General features: G+C 33.7%; 1 protein-coding gene and 1 long non-coding RNA gene across 3 annotated transcripts in view; both read right to left on the reverse strand.

Moving 5' to 3' along the window:
* ZNF292 (zinc finger protein 292) overlaps positions 1-23,799 on the reverse strand; it is an 85,535-nt gene that overhangs the window by 29,689 nt on the left and 32,047 nt on the right. For both annotated transcript variants that reach the window (XM_074310340.1, XM_074310341.1), the window contains exons 2-3: positions 448-602; positions 201-279 (exon numbers count right to left, since the gene is read on the reverse strand). In XM_074310340.1, the coding sequence (XP_074166441.1) occupies positions 201-279; positions 448-602 (234 nt within the window). The remainder of the gene's footprint in view (positions 1-200; positions 280-447; positions 603-23,799) is intronic.
* Positions 20,132-23,739, reverse strand: LOC141566175 (uncharacterized). The gene is made up of 2 exons (XR_012489245.1): positions 23,620-23,739; positions 20,132-20,700 (listed from the first exon to the last, which is right to left on the reverse strand). It is a non-coding gene; the product is annotated as an uncharacterized LOC141566175 (long non-coding RNA).

Below are 23,799 nucleotides of genomic sequence, written 5' to 3' on the forward strand. Positions count from 1 at the left end.
ACTTTCTAGAATAGTTTTTTTGAAAATAACACGCACTTAATACATGCCTGCTGAATGAATTAAATATATCATCTTTAGTGCAAGAGCTAGTAAGCCTATGGAAATGTATGTCCTTATTTTGCTACCTAATACAAATTGAAATTTTGTATTTTGAAATATGAAGCAAAACCATTTGGAATATAATTATTACAAATTCTTACCTGCACCAATGCTTGAAACTCTTTCCACTGATTATCTGATAATTCAAAGGGCAGACACAATAACAGTTCTACACAGCTTCTGAAAAGCAAAAGGTTGGTAAGGATATACCAATGAGTCAAATAAAATTGAGTGATTTTTGTATTACAGATTTAATAAATCTATTTAACATTAAACTTTCTTAAGATAACATCTAAAAGATCATGAAAATTTAAATCCATGATTTGATTTACTGAAAAATATACTTACAGTGCCAATCGTTCCAGCACCAATGCTACATTTTCACACTCAGAGGTAAGATAAGGTCGTGCTTTAGCATAGCTTTGAATTGCCACTGTGTAAACCTCCAACAAAGGTAAAGGATCTTCTGAGGCTTTCCATTTCTCAGCATATTCAAGGAGTGTCTATTTAGAAGAAATAATAAGCAATGCTAAAAATAAATCTTAAAAGCTGATTCTTAGTTTTATAATATTTCCTAAAAGAGAAATTTCATTCATCAGAGAGAAATATATTAGTTTTTAAAAATTCAGGTAATTCACAAAATCTCAGGAGAAAAAGAGAACTAAAAGTTCCACTTGTATCAGAGTCAGAGTATCTTTGATAACATTCCAACTCATAGTGACTACTCAACATCTTTTTGAAGATTTCTATTATGAATCCTCTATCTTCAGAGGCAACTTATCTCACTACTGGACAGCTGCTGCCAGTTCTGCTGTTTTTCTGAGACTATCATAGAAGCAGAACTTGCTGAAAAATGCAAGAAATGGATCCTCCTAAATGATTATCTTTAATTTTGTATTTTAGACAAAAGCCTTAAAAGTAAATTGTCATCAAGATATGTATGTGAATAACAATGGTTTTACTTTCCTCTGGTTTAAAAAAGATGAAATGATGCCTCAGTTAATTTAAGGGAAGTTTCAAATCATAAGATACTTAAATAATTAATTTTTAGCCTAAATGGAATAATTCTAAGCTAAATTGGTTTTATAATCTCAAGTTGAGGATATAGATTGGTCCTGTGATTTCATTTGTACAGAGAATTCTTTCTACCAACCTAAGCCAGTAACATCTTCTCTGTAACCTAGAGAGATGTCTTTGAGCACTGAGTGTGTAAGTGTTTTACCTAGGGTCACACAGCCAGGAAATATTAGAGATAGGACCAAAAGATATGTCTTTCCTGGTTTTGAAGCTGGTTCTTCCACTCAATAAATTCGAATATTATTATTGCAAAAGGTAGAAAATTGGATCAATCTAGTGCTCTCTTTGGTCATGCTATTTTAAAATCCTGAGAGCTTAATTTATTATGTGTTATCAGATAAATGGAAAAATTTTAAGATTTAATATAACTGGAAAAGCCCTCTAAGGTCATACAATTAAATTGTATTATACAGGATGAGGAAACTAAGTCCCTAAGGGGTCAAGGGTTACACAGGTAGAAAGCAGAAGAATCAGGATGTGAACTTATCTTCTGCTTATGCTCATAAGTTTAAGTTAAAAAAAATGAAAGAGATTGTGCAAAGGAAAAAAAAAAACAAAAGGAGTGGTTAGGGAGGACAGACTGATGGATTTGGAGTCAGGAAGACCAGGGGTCAAATCCTGCTTCTGCAGCTGTGTAATCTTCCCAAAACCCTTTCATTCTCAGTTTCAATTTCTTTATCTAATGTAAAAGTTGGACAAGATATCCTGTGGTATCTAAATCTATTGTTAATTTGATCTTATGATTAAAATTAAATCTATGATCTTTGGTTACATAACAAGTTTTTATTACATAAAAATGAGTCAAAAATTTTGAACCCTTTATAGGATGATTAAGGCATTTCTTAAAAACCTCCAAGCTTTTTAAACATACAAACTAGCCCTTAAAAATATTAAGTATAAATGTGTTACACATCCATAAATAAGTTATATCAGAGCCAATAAAAATATACACTATGCTTTTAAGAAACTTTACAAATGAAGTAATTGGTAATGGTAGATACAGACTTCCAGATGTAATGAATTCTCCACAATTACTATTTTAAGTTTCCATGGTTTATTTTGAATGAATTGGGGCTCTAGGTACATATTCTTACATGGTAATAAATATCCCTAAAAGCACCCATAAATATGCTTGCTAGACTACTAGACTTATCATGGTCAAGTCTAAGCTGCAGCCTCCCAAGAAAGATGATATACTGGTGCCAAATATGAAATTAAATTTTCCCTGTCACCTTGTCCTATTATCAGATATGTTGTTATCTCCTCAATAAAAATAGGTTCACTGCATCTACAGACATCATTTTTGTCGTTGTATCCCTCATGCCTAGTGGATAATTAATGTCTGTTGAGTGTATGATTTTCCAAGATCATATAGTAATGATGGAGCCAGGTACTAGAAAAACTGTTCTAATATCTAGTCCCATACTTTTACCAGGATATCTAATAAAAAGAACTATGTAACAGAAGGAATCAAAGAACAAACAAAAAGCAAAGGATATCTGACAAACATCCTCATGGAAATCCATAATAAATTTACTCTGTATTTGGTTTTTACTAACCAAACTTGAGAATTGAATATATATCCTGTAGCAAGAAAATAGGAATAATATTAGGTTAAATTACACTTTTAATACAAGTAATAGTTAAGTCAGTAAAATAATTTTGCCTTGATCTATCAATTTTGTCTAAAACTATAGTTTCATTCTATAGAGATACCAATCAATTATATTTAATTAAATACTTAAGGTAAATATTATTAAGTTTTCATGAAGCCACGATAAGAAAAATACACATAAAACCTTAATTGTTTAACAAGTTTTAGACTGGTTTTCAAAGAACAGTTTGGCAATGAGATTGAAAAGGTTACAATTTGAACTAAATTGTAGCAGCATTAAGTTATCGGTTTGAATTTTAAAGTGAGAAAATTTTATTATATTCAATGGCATATAAAAGCAATAAAAACAAAACCACTCAAAATAAACTCCACATTGAAAATAAAGACTATATTACAGTGATTAACATACAACTTGCCTCAACAAAGGTAAATGAAGATACCAATTCTCAACTTTGATTTAAATCCTCTTTTAAAAATGAATAAAAAAACAAAAACTTAGGTAGAATAGTCTATTTTGTTCTGTCAAATCTAAGATCCTTGAGAGCAAGGACTAATTAATTGTCTTTATACTCCTAACACAGTGACTAGACCATAATTACAAGATCCTTAAGATCTTAGATATAAAACTGGACCCCTGGAGACTTAATAAATGCTTATTGAATTGAAATAAATTGTTTATCTAAACTTTTTTTTTAAAATTCTCTTCAGTTTTAAGATAAGTAGCCTTTTGTTACCTAAGAAAATAGGAAAAGCTAAGTTTACTCTCTTACTACCATCAAATTGTCTACTCAATGTTAAAAATGACTACAGACACTAAAAGTCATCCCCAAATAGATAAATGGGCAAAAGATAGGAAGAAACAGTACTCAAAAGAACTATAAGCTGTTAATAATATGAAATAATATTCCAGTTTACTAAAAATGAAAAAATGAAAAATCAAAACAACTTTGAGGTTTCATCTCATAGCCAACAAATTGGCAGACTTATAAGAACATGAAGTGAAGATGAAGTAAGAAAGTCAAGTAAGCAGGGCCAGGAAAAGAATATATGCAATAACATCATTTGTGTAAATGAAGGAACCACTACAAATTATGTGAAAGTGAATATTGTAAAATTACAAAGAACAAGCATGCCTCCAAAGAATAAGTATAAAAGGACACCTCCAAATCTTTGCTGAGGTTGGAGGTCCACACATTTTGGAACCTTGGAAATAATTTGCAATTCCCCCGTCCCCAATATTTTGATAAGTTCTACTGATTGTTTTTTCTCTTTTTCCTTTTAAAAATATTGTTTCTGGGAGAATGATAAAGAGGGAAATTTGGATAATGTATATTATCCAAAATAGTATTAAAAGAAAATTTTAATTAACATTTTTAAACTAAAAGAAACTGTCAACAATATCAGATCTTAAAATTATAAAAAAGAAATCAAAACTATCCTAAGAAAAAGGAAGGTATATCAGTGAAACAGAGTAGACATACAATATAACAATACAGTTAATTGTTATCTGTCCTTGTTTGAGTTTGGCTTTTTTAAGCCAAGGTTTTTTTTAACAGGTCTCAGTTTGAACATATGGTGATAAGAAACACATACATGTGACAGTAAATAAACAAATTCTATGTGTGTATGTGTATATGTGTATGTAAGTTTAAAAAGACAATGACATGGCATTAAACTATGTAGTCTATGTAGACAGTATAAGTTAGAAAAATAAAGGACTACTTGTTATTAAAGCATTTATTGTACAATACATTTAATAGGTGAAAAAATGATAGAAAAGTAGGAATTCAATATATACTGACAACAGCAGGAAAGATAATTTTTGTGTGTGTGCAAAGAATAGATCTATTCATGAAGACTAGGGCAGAAACTCCTGACAGACTCCTATTATCTGTTCTGCCCTTCTATATAAGTGATCTTGTAATCAGTATTTAGCCAATTTGCTGACTAAACACAAAAGGTAGTTATTGAATGGAAATAAAGGCTTCTTCCACTACTATCTCTTGCATTAATAAGAGTTAAAGGGGTCTGAACAACTGGTTGGACAACATCAAGCTATTTCCTCAGTATCCCAATCCAAATGCTATCTTCTGAAAAAAAAATTATTATATGATAAACACTGCTGGGAAAGCTGGAAATCAGCCTGATAAAAACTGGGCATAGATCAATTTCTTAAATTATTTACCATGATAAAGTCAAAATGGATAATTGACCTAGAATTAAAAAGAAATATCACAAGAAAATTAAAAGAACATGGAACGTATTATCAGATGTATGGTAAGAGAACAATTTATGAATAAAGAAGAGAGGTGTAAGATAAGAATGAGGTGTAAAAATAACAATTTCTATTATATAGAATAAAAAAAGTTTTGTACCAATAAAACCAATGAAGTCAAGATTAAAAGGAAATTAGAAAAGTGGGGGGAGGGAAAATTTAATAGGCAGTTTTTCAGAAAAAGATCTCATTTCAATTAAAGAACTTTGTCAAATTCCTAAGAATATGATTAATTCCGCAATGGATAAATAAATGGTCAAAGGATATGAACCATTCATTTATTTTGATGATGAAATCAAAACTATATATAGTCATTTGAACAAATGCTTTAAATCACCACTGATTAGAGAAATATAAATTAGAACTCAGGCATCATCTAACATCTATCAGATTGGTTAAAATGATAGAAGGGGAAAGGGACAAATGTTGGAGGAGATATTAAAAAAAACCGGGACACTAATAACACTGTTGGTGAAATGGATTCACCATTTTGGAGAGCAATCTGGAATTACACCAGTATGTATACCCTTTGACACAGTAATAGCACTATTAGACCTGTTTTCCAAAATGACTAGGGAAAAAGGAAAAGAACTTCTATGTTCTAAAATATTTAGAGCAGCTCTATGCGGTTGCAAAAAAAAAAAAAAAGATGGAAATTGAGGAGATGCCCCTAAACAAAGTGTGATATATTATTTTGATCGACTACTACTGTGTTATAAGAAATGATGACTTGGTGGAGTTTAGAAAAACATGGCAAGTTTTACATGAAATTGTTACATGAAATAATAAAGTGAAATGAGCAGAAAAAGAACACTACACAATAAAAGCAATATTGCTCTGAGAACAACTTTAAATGAATAAGACACTTTGAATGTTATACTCAAATCAACTACAAAGGACCTAAGAAGGAAAGTGTTATCCACGTCCAGAAAAAGCAATGATAAACAGATGTATATTACTTGGGTTTTACACACACACACACACACACACACACACACACACACACACACACACACACACACACTCACACACATACATTTGTGTCTAAGGGTAGCTTTCTCAAGAGTGGGATGGGAAAGAAAAGTACACAGAGAACAAAAGAAAATATAAGGAACCAGAGAAAAGCAGGACAGCTTTGAAAACAATGTATAATATTTGTTACATAGTTTTTAAAAAGTAAATTGTATGTAATGGAAATCCATCATTTTATACTGAATCTTCTTTTTATATCATGTGTATTACATGGAAATATTTTTTGATCTTTTTAAGTTCAAAATGAACTCAAAATTTTTAAAAGTGTCTAAAATGTCTCCATTTTTGATCCAAAGATTCCACTGATAGACATATACTCCAAGAAGGTTACTGACAAAAAAGAATAGTCCTATATGTCAGTTGTTTTCAACAAAGATTGGTTTTTGCTGATTTTTTGCTTATATTTTCCCTCTAATTCATTCTTTAAAGAAAGAAGAGAAGATATAGGAAAATCTAGATAGTGTAAAAAACAGAAGATATCAATAAATATGTATTTCAAAAATTAGGCCTAAGGGCCCTGAAGTTAGGAGGACCGGAGTTCAAATCCAACCTCAAACACTTACCACTTAGTAGCTGTGTGACCTTGGGCAAGTCATTTAACCACAACTGTCTTGCAAAAGAAAATTATGTCTGATTCTGCTACTCACTTCTTTATCCACTAATTGCCCTACATTCAGATAACTAAATATAAAGCACTCTGGCTTTAAGACAACTTAGCCCCTCCTCATGGACCTGCAGTTTGACAATACAGGCATACTTGCTATTCTCTGAATATGACACTCCTTCCACCTGCATACTTTTTCACTGGCTGTTCCCCATGGTTGCAATGCTTTCCCTCTTCACCTTCATCTCTTGACATTCTTAATTTCTTTCAAGAGAATTCATTGTCACTTCTGCAGGAGGCCTCTCTGTTTGTTCTGAATTGTAACTAAACTCAGTGAGGGCAAGGATTGTTTCCTCACTGCCACCTCAATCCCCTTTTTTTGGTATTCCCAGAGTTCATTTTAATGTCTGGCAATTAAATCACTAAACTATGGCAGGTCTATATCCCTTTTAATTTTGCATAACACAAGCTAAAATCTGGTCCTTGATTCACATCATCATATATTATTTAACACTTATTACATTTAATACCTACAAGTAAAGAGAGGAAAAAAGTAAGCCGTTTTACTGTACAAGGGAAGGTGGGAAAAACAATAGCACTGACAGAAGAGGGATGGGAAAAGTTAATTCCTGAACTGACAACTGAGTAGAGGTGAGGCTTTTGAGACCTGGGGATATCCCCTTTCTTATATGGGCTATCAGGATGTTAATATATCTGAAATGTAATGCAAATTACTAATTTCTAATGTTTCTAAATGAAGCAGTGTGGCTTGTTATGACAAAAAAACCAGTTTCAAAATTAGCAAGACTTGGGTACAAGTTCTGACACATCCTGGCTATATGTCTCAGAGAACACTTTGATCTATCAGTTTATCAGTGAAAACTATAAAAAGCACAACAGTGAGTGATCTCTACTAGTAGAGAGAATATACTCACTATGAATTTCCATAACAATAAAATCACAAGTACAGTCCAAAACAGTTATTTCTAATACTGTGGAGCAAAGAAAATTAAAGAGTTTTTTTTTTTTCCAAGAGACTGAATTAATCTAGTAAATTAATTTGTCAAGCATTCAGTAAATTATTTATGCTTGCCTACTATCTTAAAGGAAGGTTTTGGAATGTTTATTTTTTTGGAGGGTGCATTTGTGATTTGATGAATGTTACTATACAAACTCCTTCCATCAAGAATACTAGCTCTAACTTAAAGAAACTTCTGAGGCCTTCATCTTTTTTGACCTTTTCAACAAACAACCTGACACATGATCATTTTCTCACTTCTGGATTTTCATGTTACTACTTTGTAGGGTTCTCTTTTTACCTGTGAAAAGATCTCCTTTGTAGGACCATTACCCATATCCTACATGTTAATATGACTATACTCCAGAGCTTTACCCTAGGCCTACTCTTTTCTATATTCCCTTGGTCATCTTACCAATTCCCATCAATTTGACTATCCCTGGCACCTAAAAAGAATAAATACTTGTTAATTGGTGACTAACTCTATATAGATGACTTTTTATATTGCTAGCCTTCACTTCTCTCCTAAAGTCAAATTCTGAATCTACAAATATCTGAAAGACACAAGATCACAAACCCAATTCTCTTGTCTTATAGGTGGGAAAACTGAGACTAAAAGTTTAAAATTCTAGAGGCAGGAGGTGGCAGAGCAGGTACTACAAATTGAGCACTTCACTTGGATGTCTCAAAAGCAGCTGAAACTCAATATATACAAAATATAACTCTTTTCTTTCCCCCTAAACGCAGCCCTCCCAATTTCCCCATTTTGATTGAAGGCCCACTCTATTACATACCCTTATCCCTCACACCCAATAGTTTCTAAGTCTCCTGATTGTTTTGACACTTATCCCTTCTCTTGATTCACCCTATAGTTTGGTCATCTCTTCCTATTTAGACTAATATAACAGTCTCCAATGTGGGCACCCTGTATCCAGTTTCTCCTTTCTCCAAACCACTGTCTATATAGTTCCCAAATTGTTATTTTTTTAAAAAGAAGCATGCCTAAGTTCACTTTTCTACTTAAGAATAGTCATTGATTGTCCAATTACTTTAAAATAAAACATAAACATGTTTCTTTGGCATTCAAAACCCTTCAAAACCTGGCTCCTAGGCTGTCTTTCCAAGTTATACACTTCCCTTAAGCTGTCTAGACTTCATCCAAAGAGGCCATACAGAACTCCTGGTCTCGTTCTGTACCTCTTTCACAGGCTTTTCCTTAAGCCCATGATACTTTCCTTTTCTTTTCTCTACCTCATCTTCCTTCACAGTTTTGTTAAAATAACACTTTCTTTAATGTTAACATTTTAAAGTAACACTTTCCACTAAGCCTGATTTTTAAATCATGGCATATTTGTTTTATATTATCTTGCATTTACTTATCTATATCAATCCCTGGAATGTAAGCTCCTTACAGGAAAGGGCTGTCTCACAAGTTTATTCATACTGTTTTTAAATATATACCTGGCATCTAGTTTGGTTTTTTTTTTTTGGGGGGGGTACTAAATGTGTGTAGACTGTTGAATAAAGAAATGCCATTTAGTCCAACTCACTTATTTCATAGATAAAGAAAGGCAGGATCCAACTCCCAGGAAATAGGGCACTGAGGTGGCCTGCAGTACTTAAATAGGAAAAATGGATTACAGGAAGAACTTGAACCCAAGTTTATCTTCCTGACTCCAAGGCTGGTAAAGGTTGCTTTCCATGGCATTAAGTCATGCTGTGTCTCAAGTACTCCAGATATGGCAAAAATGAAACCATCCTGGTTTTTAAGGAGATAATTTTCTACTGGATGACTACTAGTGTATCTACAAATGAATATAAGGAAATGAGATGAGAAAGAACTGGAAATGTGTCATGAAGAAAGATAAAGAAATGAAGGGAAGTTGATGAATATGTTCCAGGCACAGGAGGACTGGATGACTAAATGTTAGGAAAGCAACTTAGCGAAAACATTTTGATAAATGAAGATCATAGTAAAATTCTGCTGTTGTCAGTGACAAAATTACAAACAAAATTATTCAGAAATAACATGGGTATATACAGGTCTGAAGAGGTAGACTTATCAATTCTTCATGAAAATAAATTTTTGCTCTACTATCTCACCACCAGAGTTGTGAAATCTGTGCAGAATTAATCAAATTAGGAGGAAAACTCTACTGGACCTTCCATAAGGCTTATCTGTTCCAAAGAGGGCTCAAGTATCCTGAGTGAGGAGCCACACTAGAAGACTTCATCTGTCACTCATCAATTGAAATGTAAAAACACTTTGCACAGTGGATATAACAATAAGAATACCATGAATGGAATTGTCAAACAAAGAGTTCAGATATGGAAAGATTCTTGATGCTGGGAATGGGACAGGGAAAACAGAGAATAATCATGCTGTGCTCTTTAGGATTTGTGGTTATCAATGTTGTTTGCTTATTTTTCTTTTCTCTAAAATATAAATAAACATACGCAGCCTGCAAGTTGGCAGAAATGAGATAGTGGTAGCTTTAAGAGGACTATACAGGGGAAATGTTTCTCCCCAAGTTTCTGGGTAAAGGTTTAAGGAAAGCGTCACCCCATACCATTCTCACTATGCCACAAAATGCCAGACACAAAGATTACACATAGAAGCATCACTGAATACTTGTTGCTCCAAAGTATTTTAGAATAAATAAAAACAAGATAGTCTCAGAATTTATACTGCTAATATGCTCTTTGTGAAAACTGCAAAGACCAGCTAATCAGCTCAGATTGGGTCTTTTCTTCTTCATAAGGGTCTGGATACAAAAAGTTCATTAATAAAGGAAATGGGATTTAAAATTAGTAGCCCCATTGTGAGGAAGAGAGAGACAGACAGAAAGACAAAGTTGGAAAGAAACAAATGTTTCCATTTGAAAGACAAAAGGAAAGAAAATCAAATACCTACATTTTTTAAAATCATAATTTCTACAAATTCAATACTATTACTCACTAGTGACATATTTCCAGTCTTGCAGAAGAGAATATGGAGATATAGTTCCTGAACCCCTAGTCTTTAGTTTTTAACAATTATTTTGTCCTTTCCAGACATTACAAAAGCTCAAAACTTTTTCACTGCTTAATTTCTTTACAAAAGTTGTTTTTAACTTGGGACCCAGGAACCTGTTTTTGAAATATACTTTCAAAACTGTCATTTTAATATAATTGATTTCCTTTGTAACCCTGAATATTATGTATTTAAAAACATTTTGATTTAAGGGTCCACAGATTTTACCAAATTGCCAAAAGAATCCCTGCTTAGACGAATGATTTTGGCTTTTTTTTTTTTAAGCTACAGACAATATAGACACATACACACATTCTTTTTCTGAGAATCAGTGTTCAACTTTATCTGACAGTTCTCATTTCAGGCTACATGTTAAACCATATGTCAATTAGGGAAAAAAAATAAAAAGGATTAAGCAGTAAAGACCTTAACAGGACAGGAGAAGCAAAAAGAGTTAGTTGGCAAGCCAGAGTAACAAAATAAAAATAAATTGAAAAGTTTTCTTATTTTGTTTATTTTGTATCAGGAAGTATATAAACAGATAAGACCACACTTGGTGTGTACAATAACCACCTACAAAAGGGAGAGAGCAGACCTTTTGAGCGTTTTTTAAACAAGGGACCTGCACTGAATAGTCTCTGATGTTTCTTCTAGCTTTGAATCTAGGATTCAATTCTTTCTTTTTGTTTTCTTTGTCAAGAAGTATGACAAAAGAGAAACAGCAACACCCCAAAATGAGTCCTTTTCCAGTGTCCTTGACTCTTTAGTCCAGATAAAATGCTTCCAGGGGCACTGAAAAAAGTGGATATGGATATGATTGCTGAGCCTCTGGATTAGCTAAAGTGTAGGAAATGGAAGAGATGTTGCAGGACTTTCTAAATGTCCTAATTTCTCCCCAAAGGAAGCAAATGTAGTCAGATAATTACAAGGTGATAGCATGATTTCAATCCCAGAACAACTTTAGAATGGATTATTTAAAATATGATTAGTGAACCTCTGAATATGGTAGAGATGCTTTCAAAGAGCCAGTATTTGTTCTTTAAGATCATTCCAAACTTTATTTTCCCTTTTAAAAATAATTATTAAACAGATAATAGGAGAATGTTGTAGATATAGTTTGCCTAGAGCAGATATTTTTTAAACTGGAGCCCTGAACATTTTTTCTTTTAATTAATAACATTGGGTCTTTCAATTATTACCATTTGATAACCTATCCCATACTATTTTTGTAGAAAAAAACAGATGTTGGCTAGATAGAGATAAAATTAGATGGTTTTAGCCAGCTTCAAAGAGTAACTGATGGCCCTATACTGTACAGAATTTTTTTTTCACTAGTGTGAATAAAAGCAGAAATAGTATGCTTATCAAATTTGTATAGTATAGAACATAGTTAATAAGTATGATAGGGCTGGGACCCCAAAATTTTTTTAACAGGTAAGTAAAAATTCTTAACTTCTGTGTCATGGACTTCTTTGGTAGTTCAGTGAGGCTTACTGGATGCTCAAAATGTTGTTTTAAAATGCATAAAATAAAATATATACTTACAAGGAAACCAATCATATTGAAATACAGTTATTGAGGGATTCTAATTGCCACAATATAGCAAAGATACTGATAAGCTTGAAGGGTGTTCAAAAGAACAATTGGAATGGTGAAAATATCTTTGAGTACATATTATATAAGCATTAGAATAGGAGAAAATAGTATTGTTTAAGCTACAGAAGACAAGGTTCAGGGTAATAAGATAATTGTTTTAAGGCTGTCATGTACACTAGGGTTTTAGAGTTAATCTGTTAGGCCACTAAAGGTAAAACCAAGAATAATAATAAGCTGCTCCGAAATAAACTGGGCTTGTTGTCAGGAAAAATTTCACAAGTAGCAGTGAGATGACTGTAATGGAATTACTTCTGGGGTGTGGGTTGCATAGTCACTGAGGTACTTCCCAAGTCTAAATTCTGTGGGGATGCCTGAGTAGGAAAAAGTTTCTTTTAATAACTGTCTTTCAGGATGGCAAATAATTCTTTATCTATCTATCCCCTTAAGTCTCTGGAGAGGCAACCTACTGTAGTGGATATAACACTAGACTTAAGAATCAGGAAGAATCAAATCCCATCTCAAATACACCAACTGTGAAGAGATAATGATAGCAATTGCCCCAAAGGAGACCCCCCCCCCCTCTCTCTCTCTCTCACACACACACACACACACACACACACACACACACACACACACACACACACACACACACACTGGAATAAAGTAGCTTGGGAGGGAAAGCATTAGGAAGGAAATATGTGTCAAAAGTAAGGAGAGAGTGCATTCTAAATATGAAGACAACCAGAGCAAAAGCAGAGATGGGACATAGAATATTGTTGACTGAGGAACTGTGAAGGCTGGTTTAGCTCAATATAATGTCTAACAAGACTGGAAAGGTATGTTCAGACAAGTTGCTGCGCTAGTCCATCCCCACTTCCATTTTCTGCTAACCATCAGAAATCCTACGGCCTTTACTTTGGGGGCTAGCAGCATATAAAATTCCCAAGTATAACTTGAAATAAATTAAAATGTTATTGGGAAATGTTTAATAAATATAATATAGATAATAGAATTTTTGGTTTTCAGAGACAATATAGCTTGCATTTCTACAGAGTCTGACACCATTGCTCTATGGAACTGCCAACTAAGCTACATAGCTCAAACTATATACATTCCAATGATTTAAGATTTTAAACCTTCACACCAGTCTCATGCAGCCCAGTCCAGGTTCCCTAACATTATTATCCCAGATTCTTGTAAAGAATCAATTTTAAGATTCTGGTTAGTGATATTGAATACAGACTAAAGCATGCTCTTTTTTTTTTTAAACTTTATTTCTCTTTTCGTCAAGTCTTCTTGTACAAAATGACTAATATGGAAATGTTTTAATTTAATATCTATGTACAGCCTGCATATAATTGCTTACCATCTCAGAGAGGGAGAATGGGAGAGGAAAGATGGAATAAAATTTGGAACTCAAATTTTTAAAAGAAGAATAAGAAAAAGATATCATAATTGCAGCTGTCCACAAACACATCTCCCATTTATAAAATTGCTATAGTAATAATGACTCTTTGAATACCACTCCTCTTCTAACTAGATAAGATATAGGCCTATATATTAAAAAAACTACAGAATAATAATAAAAAAAGACAATTCTTTATGAATTCAACAGCCACTTATTAAGCGCCTGAAAAACAAAAAGCATTATTCTACAAGTCACGGAGGATACAAATTTAAACAAGATAGTTCTTACCTTTCACAGAGCTAGCTCAAATGATCACGTAGTTCCACATAGTTTTTATACAGAATTCTCTATCAACACTGCCATCACTGCCTTCCCTCCCTTCAGAATTACAGTATCACTTCTTCTGTTCTTTTGCATGGAATTTATCATGTTATAATTTTATTTCCCTTCTTTGTAATCTTTGAAAGTACTTAGCAAATATCAACTGGGCCTTCACTTCAACAAAGCAACTCTTTTACTTCCTTCAAATTATTCTTTATACATTTCTCCCCACTTTCTCAGCTAATATACAATTACCATTGATATAGGACTTCATAATCAAATCTATGAAAAAATTTCCTTTCTTCCTTGACATCCTCCTTCAATTTCTTCTTTACTCTTGTCTCTGATGAAAGAGTGGCCCTTCATTAGGACAAGACTTCTCAATGCTTCCTTGATTCCCATCTCCCATCTTCTCCAGAGGGTTGCCTCCACTATTAACTCTCCCACCCCTATCTTAAATGTTCCCCTGATTCCTTCCCTGCAATGTACAAGTATCTTCATCTCTCCCCTTTTAAAATTCCTCATTTGATCTTATCATCTTCACTATAATCCTATAGTTCTACTCCTTTTCAGGCCAAATTCCTTTGAAAATCTCAAATGCAATTAGTGCCTCTATTTCTCCCTTTTCTGCACTCCTCACACATTTCATCACTCAATTGAAATTGTTCTCTCTAGTTGCCAATGATCTCTTAATCCCCAAATTTAATTCTCAATCTTCATCCTCCTTCACCTCTCTGGAGAATCTGACATTGCTGATTACCCTCTCCTCTCTCTGTTGTTCATGCCATTTTGCTCTCCTGATTCTCCTTTACTGATTCACAATATATGTCACACCCACCTGGTAGGTACATCACTGTTTTGGGCCATTTTTTTCTTTTATCTCTACACTAAATTCAATGACTTCATGAGCTACTGTGGTTTCAGTGACCACCTCCATGACTCTAGAGCTAGACAAATCTTGGTCTCTCCTGCACTCCAATCCATCACGACAAACTATTTATTCGAACATTTCTAGCTGAATGTCCCACAGATATTTCAAACTAAAGATGTACAAAACTGAACTCATCTTTTCCCTCAAACCCATCCCTCCCTCCAAACTTCTCCATTATTCTCTAGGACACCAATATCCTTCTAGCCACCCAAACTTTGCAACAATGGTATCATCTTTCATTCCTTAACTTGACAATCAACCATATCTTATTTTTCACATCTTTCATATGTATCTCCCTCCTTTCCACTCATATGGCCACCAAACTAATTCAAGACCATATTGCGCTTTTTTTTTTTGCCTGAACTTGTAACCATCCTTCTACTCTTCTTCCTTAAAATCTCTCTCCACACCATTGTGTACACAGCCACTAAATGAATTTCCCTGAAATTGAGGTGTGAACATGTCAAACAATTTGCTCCTCTACCTCCCAGATCCTTATTATCTCCAGGAAAAAATATAAACTCTCCTGGGTATCATTTAAACTTTTCATTACCTGGCCTCTTCCTAGCTTCTTGCACACTAAGATCTGGCCATACAGGTTATTTATTATTCTGCAAGAATAGTATTCTATTTCCATATCTTTGCATTGTTTATTTCCCATGCCCAGAATGCACTCTCTCATCTATACCTCTCAGAATCCCTGGTTTCCTTCAAGACTCAGCTTAAGTCTTAAGTCAGGAGGACCAGAGTTCAAATCTGACCTCAGACACTTAACATTTCCTAGCTGTGTGACCCTGGGCAAATCACTTAACCCCAATTGCCTCAGCAAAAACAAAAACAAAACAAAACACAAAACCCTCCGCTTTTAACTTCCCAACTTTTACATTTGAACTCAGATCCTCCTGAATACAGGGCTGGTGTTCTATTCACTGTGCCATCTAGTTGACCCAATACAAGCTCTTTTAAAAGACTTTTACTTTTGCCTTTTTGTTTCCATTGCTTACAGCTATATATAATGCACATCTACATATTTAATAATTTTTTCACTGATGAGATTAAAAAAAAAAAGATTACACATTACAAGAATTCAATGAAAATCTTAATTATTGTGGCCCTGAGGAATCAGAGCAGCTTTTGTAGTTGGAAATGAGGTATATAGGTGGATAAGGGATGGAAAATGGGGTGGGGTGTGGAAATCATTAACTGGAGCACAGGTAGAAATGTGCTCAATTTGTGCTAAAGATAAATAAAATAACCAAATTTAATAGGTTTATATAGTAAATGAAAAAGTACCAATTTTTAAAGGTTCTTGAATACTGAGTTGAGGACTTTAGGTTTGGTACTGCACTACTCATGTTTTTCACTAGACTCTTCACAAAGAACATACACAACATGATGGAGGCCTTGGTCCAAAATTTCACACATTTTAATGATCAGACTGTCTATTTGTTCAATCATTAGTTTTCATTTCATTTCCAGCTCACCTCCTTTTCCAATCATACATTTCTTCAGTGGTTCCTCTATTGTTAATTCCTTGCACATAAGTAATCACCAATTCAATACTAATCCACATGACCCATTCTCACTTTAATGAAATCTTAACAAAAAAAGATTAAAGAGAAATATGCTTATTAAAGGCATTCTCTAGGAAAATTAGAGAATAATACAAATCTTTACAAATGATTATAGATTACAGAAGACTACATCCACGCAGTTTTATAGTCAGGACAATTTTGAAAATAGTCTCAAAGTAAGGTTTTCTCACCTAGGGTCCATAGACCCTATTTTGTGAATAGATTTCAAAGGATAATGAAATTGGTTGGGCATAAATACAACTTTGATTTTTTACTAATAACTGATTGAAATATAGAATATTCTTTATGAATATAGGTGATAAAACAGGATTCAGAGGAGTCATCCAGAGCACAAAAAAAGGTTAAGAACCACTTATTTTCTTTAGAAGTTTCCTTCTAACAAAGGATCTTTTATGACTATGTTAAGATCCTATACGATTTCTGAATAAATGCAAATAGAGTTGATTTTTCAAAATACTGTGGTTAAGAAGGGAAAATGGGAAAATATATGCTCAAAAATATTTGTGACAATCATGGAAGGCATTTTGGGCTAGGTTCAAATGGATTTGACACAATAGGAAAAAGATAATTATTATAGGTTCTTAAGTACATAAATTTTTGATGTCTTGGATTGCAAGATATAGAAGACCACAAGGAGTTATATAACATACTGTACAAAGATGGTGCTAAATGGAACTAGATAATGGAACCACTGTGATAGAATAGTGGTGGCTCTGGAGAACAAAAATAAACAATTCAGGATATTCATAATCAATATTTTAATTAGTTTGAGATAAAAAAGACTTTAATCAAAATTTAAAAACAGGATATCAATCTAGATTGTATGCCAAAGCATTTACAAAGGACATAAAATATTAAAGTATATTTCTAAAGGTAGAAGGCCATACAGTCCAACCTTGTAAAGAGCTGAAACTCCATAAAGGTATGCTTGAATCAGACAACCAAGCACTTAAGGCTAATTACCAATGACTCTATTAGCATATGTTTGGAAAAATGGCCCTTCTCACAGTTCGGTGCTGGCTCAATGTTTGGTGTATACAGATAATGGTAGGAAGGATTAGAGCAGGGGTTCTCAATCTAAGGCCAGGGGGCCAGATGCCCCAGGCTGAGGCCATTTATAACATCATCTTGTTATGGCAAATGGGCTGAGGGGTGGAAACAGAGTGTGAGTTTTTGTTTTTATTATAGTCCAGCCTTCCCACAGTCTGAAGGACAGTGAACTGGCCCCCTATTTAAAAAGTTTGAGGACCACTGCATTAGAGGGTGGGGTGAGACAAGCCAGACTCATTTGGCAGCAGAATGAGGAGGAGAAAGGTGGAGATTCTGGTCTCCAGAATCAAGAAGAGATCTTTGGCAAAATTCCTGGCAGTTTGCCTGCTTCTTTCCCTTCTCCCCCTAAAAACCAAGGACTTTTACTTATCCTGACTCTGGCTGATCCTGAGGCCTCCAGGGAGCTAGTCCGGACTTAACACAATTTCATTTTATGAAGAAACTCGAGTATTAATTGGCTACATGACTTGTCTGAGGTCACATAGTTAAACAGTGTTGTATAAGCAAGATCAGAACAAGTCCAAATGTTCTTCCAATCTTACCACATGACCCCTCTGTTCTAATGGCCAATAGAGTTGCTTTTTATTCTACGGTTACAGATTCATAAGGTATTCCCTAAATTATACTTGGCAGAGAAATTTCCAAGTAAACGTTATCACACAAAGTACATGCAACTCTATGACTTGATGCTATGGCTGCAGGAGATACTTCTATTGAGGAGAGACTATAGAAATAGTTCACAAGACATTAGTAAAATTATGGAAAGCCTTCCCACTAACACTGAAAATAGTTATTAAAACATACTGTGTGAAGGGCAGCTAGGTGGCACAGTGGATAGGGCACCAGCCTTGAATTCAGGAGGACCTGAGTTCAAATCTGGTCTCAGACACTTAACCCCAGCCTCAGAAAAAAACGAAACAAAACAAAACAAAAAAACCCCAAACATACTGTGTTTTAAGGTAATGTGTCTACAATGACAGAAAATAAGAATCCCTATCTTTAGGGGACTTATATTTTTATTAACAAGACAGAACATATACACAGAGAAGTATAATACAAGGTAAAAGCAAGAAGAGAAAATTAACAACAGGCAGATTTCTCATAGTACTAGAGTGAACCCTTGAAAATAACACAAGGATTCTGGGAAATGGAAAAGATAGAATTCATTCAAAGCACTGGGGGGGAGAAAGGGAGAAAAAGTATGGAAGAGACCTCATGCAAATACTTGACAGGAGACTGCATATCAGTTGAGGAAAAGGTTTGTAATCTAGTTAAGCTAGAACACTATGATAAGGAAGACATGAAATAAGACTGGAATAGGGAGAATAGAGAAAGCTATTTAGTTCTAAGCCTTTGCACCCAATATTCCAGCTATAGTAATCCCACTGGGTCTTCTACTTTGAAGCTTCAGATAATAAGATTATCCCAGAAGATACCCATTTCAAATTTAAAATTTCCCTTTTTACTTATTTTACATATATTAACATATGTGTACATGATCCCTTACCCCTTCAACAACAAAACTAGATCCAAGAGGATAGGAATTATTTCATTTTTGTTTTTGTACCTCCAATGCTTGGCACATATTAGGGACTAAATAAATGCTTATTGACTTGATGCCAAATCTTATTTTCCTTTCAGCCAACCAGAAAGCCTTCTAATGGTATAATAACTTAATGTTAGTGATCTACCTATAAATTCATGACCTCAATTAGTTCTGGAACTTCACTTTACCCAACAAAGCAAAGACAAGAAAATACAAATAAATAAATAGGATCAGTCCTATAACACAAAATCAATTTAGCACAATATAGAGGCCACATCTCTAATCCCTTTCTTTAAAAAATACCATGCTTTTAAAGTGTTTTACAAAGGAAATGTTTCTTTTAATAAAATTCTTTTCTCCATGTAAGACCTTAAAATAACTCTTCATCCTTAAATAATATTAGGACAACAGTTTTAAATTCTAATTGAAGATGCAATAATATTTAAATGGAAATGCATGTTTTGAACGCCTAGTCTTTGGCAGTTTTTTTTTCCTTTTCCATTTTTGTTTACAATTTCTGAATGAAGTTGATACCAGGAAGAACCATGGACTTATGTATGGAGTTTTTAAAGTATGAAGAATGGCAATGGTAATGAGTAAACTGTAGTCAAGCACCATGGGAGAACTGTGAGGTATCCAAAACACCATAATCTCAGTAAGAAGGCATCCTTGAGGTCAAGGCCATCTGCTTATTTAATATGTGAATCACAAAGTACATAAGACAAGCCTGCAGAACCTTTAAATGAACATGTCCAGTGACAGACTCAATACCTTTCTTGAGGCAAAGAAAAGGAGACATTATATTTATATTCCACAAACCTGAACCCCATTCTATTTAAAAAAGGAAAGGTGAGGCTATGATTTCCAAGATCTCTACCACCTCTAAGAGCTTCCCAAATATGTCAATACATACATTACAAAAAACATTTAAAGATAAACTTGAACACAAAATTTAGTTATTTGTAAATTAATACTTTATTGAAAGACAAAATAAATGAGGCATGTGTAAAAAAAAAATTATCTTTTTATGGAATAGTTGACATTTCCCCAACTTCACAAAAGCAGTTGTTTCTCAATTAAGTAGTAGAATGTAACAAATAATATAATTCTCTCACTGAAGGTAACTCAACTGGTATGCTGCACAAACTTGATCTGAAGTGCTATTATCCTGGAGAGGCCTTAGAACTTAAAAATATTCTGACCATTGTAATTAATTCTGCAAAATTTTAGAGCAAGCAAACAGAAAAAATGATTTTAAATTGAATTCTTAACAATTCTAATTAACCTCCTTCTTTTCATAATACTACAAAACAACTATATCTTTTCTAGTAATTATCATTTTACTATCAAAATTATATTGCTCTCTAAAAGTTGTTCCTCCTTAATGATAAGGTGGTAATAGTCTTTTCTGATGGTGCTGCAGAAAGTTGATTCTGGAGTGTACACTATTATTTATTAATGCTATGACTAGGAACTTAATGGATGAAGTCTCTCCTTTGGGTTGTGGATCACAACGAATCCTGCAAAGACATAAAAAAGAAAACCAAATTACTAGGATACAAATTATGTGTACTTATACTATATAAATTTAAAATAAACATTATAATTATTAGAAGATGGAGTAATAAATATTTCTTCTAGGGGTTCTTCATCTCTGGGAAATAGTTGTGAAGCATTCCACAAACAATAGAAAATGAGGTCATGAATGAGAAACGGCAGGCAATTTATTTCAATATTAAGAATTTGGGGGGAAAAGAGAAAAGGGAAGATTTAAAAATGTGAATTCTAAGATAAAACTCAGGAAGTGCTCACCAAAAATAAAATCCCAACACATTCACATGAATTTTATTCTTTAAGACTCCCAGATGACTTGCTACAACATAAAAACATTATTATATGCTATTATGCTATTTCAAGGGACTGAGTAGCAAGGTTACTAGATCTGGAACTACATGTGGCCTGGTGAGTTCTTTGGTTAACAGACAGCACAGCTGCCATAATTTACTAGATTGAAAACACTGGTAAACTACTGGAAAACAACAAAAAAACCCTTGCTTGATCAGGGGCCACAGTTAATAGACCCTAAGGTTAAAGGTTAAGAAGTCAGATGGAATTAGCAATATCTGCTGTTAAATGTTTAATGAGGCATGTTTGTTTGTTTTAATAATTTGGTCAATTATACGTTTTACTGAGTGGATTAAAGATATTCACTGTAATAATCTATTCCTATTACAACAGGAGAAGCTTAAGTTAGATTACTAAGGTTAAAATCTCTCTATATAGGAAATAAAAGTAGCCCACCCACTCACACTCAATCCATTCATTATGAATGCCTTGTTTTTCTTTGCTCCACCCCCTTCACTGCCAGAGTTTATGCTGTGGGAGTTACGATTTAAAAACCTGGAGAATCTCTGAGTTTAGAAAAGGAAGAAACCAAGCTGTGAAAAGTACTTATAGTTCACAGGACAGTAGGGCAGGCCTATTGGCCTCATACCCAAAAAATAATTTCCCCCAAAATGAAATGAAAAAATAAGTAATTTTGTTATATTATTAGAAATTCTACCAGTTATGATTCATTTAGATTGATAAGTATCTTAAAAAACCAAAACCAAGTAATAACCTCCTGGCTAAGGGCCTGTCACTCATTTGTTAAAAATAAAACAGTTCAGACTGTTTCCCTCCTGAAAATTAAAAAACCTCACCAGAATTGGGGCCATAGGGAGGGAGGGGGAGAATATATATATAGCCTAGAGAGATAAAATCTCAAATTGAGTCACAGGGACAGTTTATAAAAATCTTAATCATATATATATAGTGCTGTAAATATATACATATAGTGCTGTAAATGTAGATCAAATATGACAATTAAGCTAAGACAGCTACTTATAGAACAAAGGAGGTCTAAGTAAAATGCTGCAGTGGGAAGGGAGGAAGCATGACGCAACTAATAGTCCTGCTGTACTTACTAGTGGCAATAGTAGACCAGAAAGGGAAGTAGGAAAATGCTAAAAAGAAATATTACACAATAGTAACTTTTTCTAAATAGAGTTGATCCTTCAACCAGGAATGAGATAGAGAAAAAACTTCCTATTCTTATATTCCATGGCTGTTCTACGGGATTAACAACTTGAATTAGTTCTGGTATATTACAGATTAGAGGTAAGATTTTTGAGGTCTGGCCAGGTCTCCTACCAATAATTTCAGATATTTTTTCTACTGACAGAATAACACAAACTTTTGGAACACATTCTATAAGCTGAGGGCCATTTCTCTTAGCAAATTCATCTAGTTGTCATTTTGTCAATTATAATCTTATTTCTTAGATATTTATTATTATCAAACTACAAGAGGGCAGCTAGAAGGAGCAGTAGATCCAGTGCCAGACCTGGATTCAGGAGGAATTTTCTTCTTCAGTTCCAATCTGGCCTGACACTAGCTGTGTGACCCTGGGCAAGTCACTTAATCCTCATTTGCCTTAATTTCCCCATCTAAAAAATGAACTGGAAAAGGAGATGACAAAGCACTCCAGTGTCTTTGCTAAGAAAATCCCAAATTAGGTCACTAAGAGCTGGACACAACTAAAATGACTGAACAATGAGAAATGGAAGATTTATTACCTAGTTCAACTTCATCTTGCAATCGAGACTACAAAGGTTAAATGACTTGCTCAAGGTCACAAGACTAACAAACTAGGATTTAAACCCAAGTACCAGGAATCCCAGCTCAAAGCCTTTTCACTATCAGCTGTCTCTTGTGGAAATGTCTTTAGTTTATTAGACATCTCAGTAAGAGATCTTACACTTGAATTTCTAAGAGGAGCAATCCCCACCCTCACCCCCCATGAAGGTTCTCAGTAAGGTACAAGTCTAAAAGCTATACATATCTTTATTTTCCACAACAAACCCTAATGAATTTACTGATGGGTGTTTTTTGGACCTTGACTCAAGTTCAGAAATATCATGAAGTGTATTACTGGTAATCTTTTATCTATGATTAACAAATAAATATATTATGTCTATTCTGATACTTCCATTAGGAACATGCAAGTTTCCTAACCAAGCAAGGATTAAATATCTAATATCTAATACATGTACAAAGATTGGCTTTGGGAAAAGGTAAGTAAACAGGCAAAACTTATTATCAAAATTTAATCATTTTGATAAGACTAAAAGCATCATGAGGACAATTGTTACTTTAAAATGAACTACTCTGCTAAGTATCAATAGATATATTCTATTCATTCACTAATTTCAGCCAGTTCAATAACATTAGCCTTTAGTTCAAAATGTCTCCATCATTTCTATAATCCTGCCAAAGCAAGTGTTGACATATAACATAGTGATATCAAATGCTATTCCCATTAAAAGAAAATCAAAATCAGAGATCTTTGCCCCCCCAAAATGTTAAAGTAAATATAGGATCTGTATTAAGTACAATACCTTCAAATAATGAATGGGCTTTCAGATGACTCTCTTCACTAGCCTCTGGTTCCAGGTTCCTCTCCTCTTCGACTAAAGCAAAACTTAGCAGTGTTATATTTGAGCATCTAACAAAGTAAAGCAATATAGACTATTTTTGTCTCCCAAAATAGTATGTAGAATTGTTTAAAAAGTTAAGTA

This window comes from Sminthopsis crassicaudata, chromosome 4 (assembly GCF_048593235.1).
Source record: "Sminthopsis crassicaudata isolate SCR6 chromosome 4, ASM4859323v1, whole genome shotgun sequence".
NCBI lineage: Eukaryota > Metazoa > Chordata > Mammalia > Dasyuromorphia > Dasyuridae > Sminthopsis > Sminthopsis crassicaudata.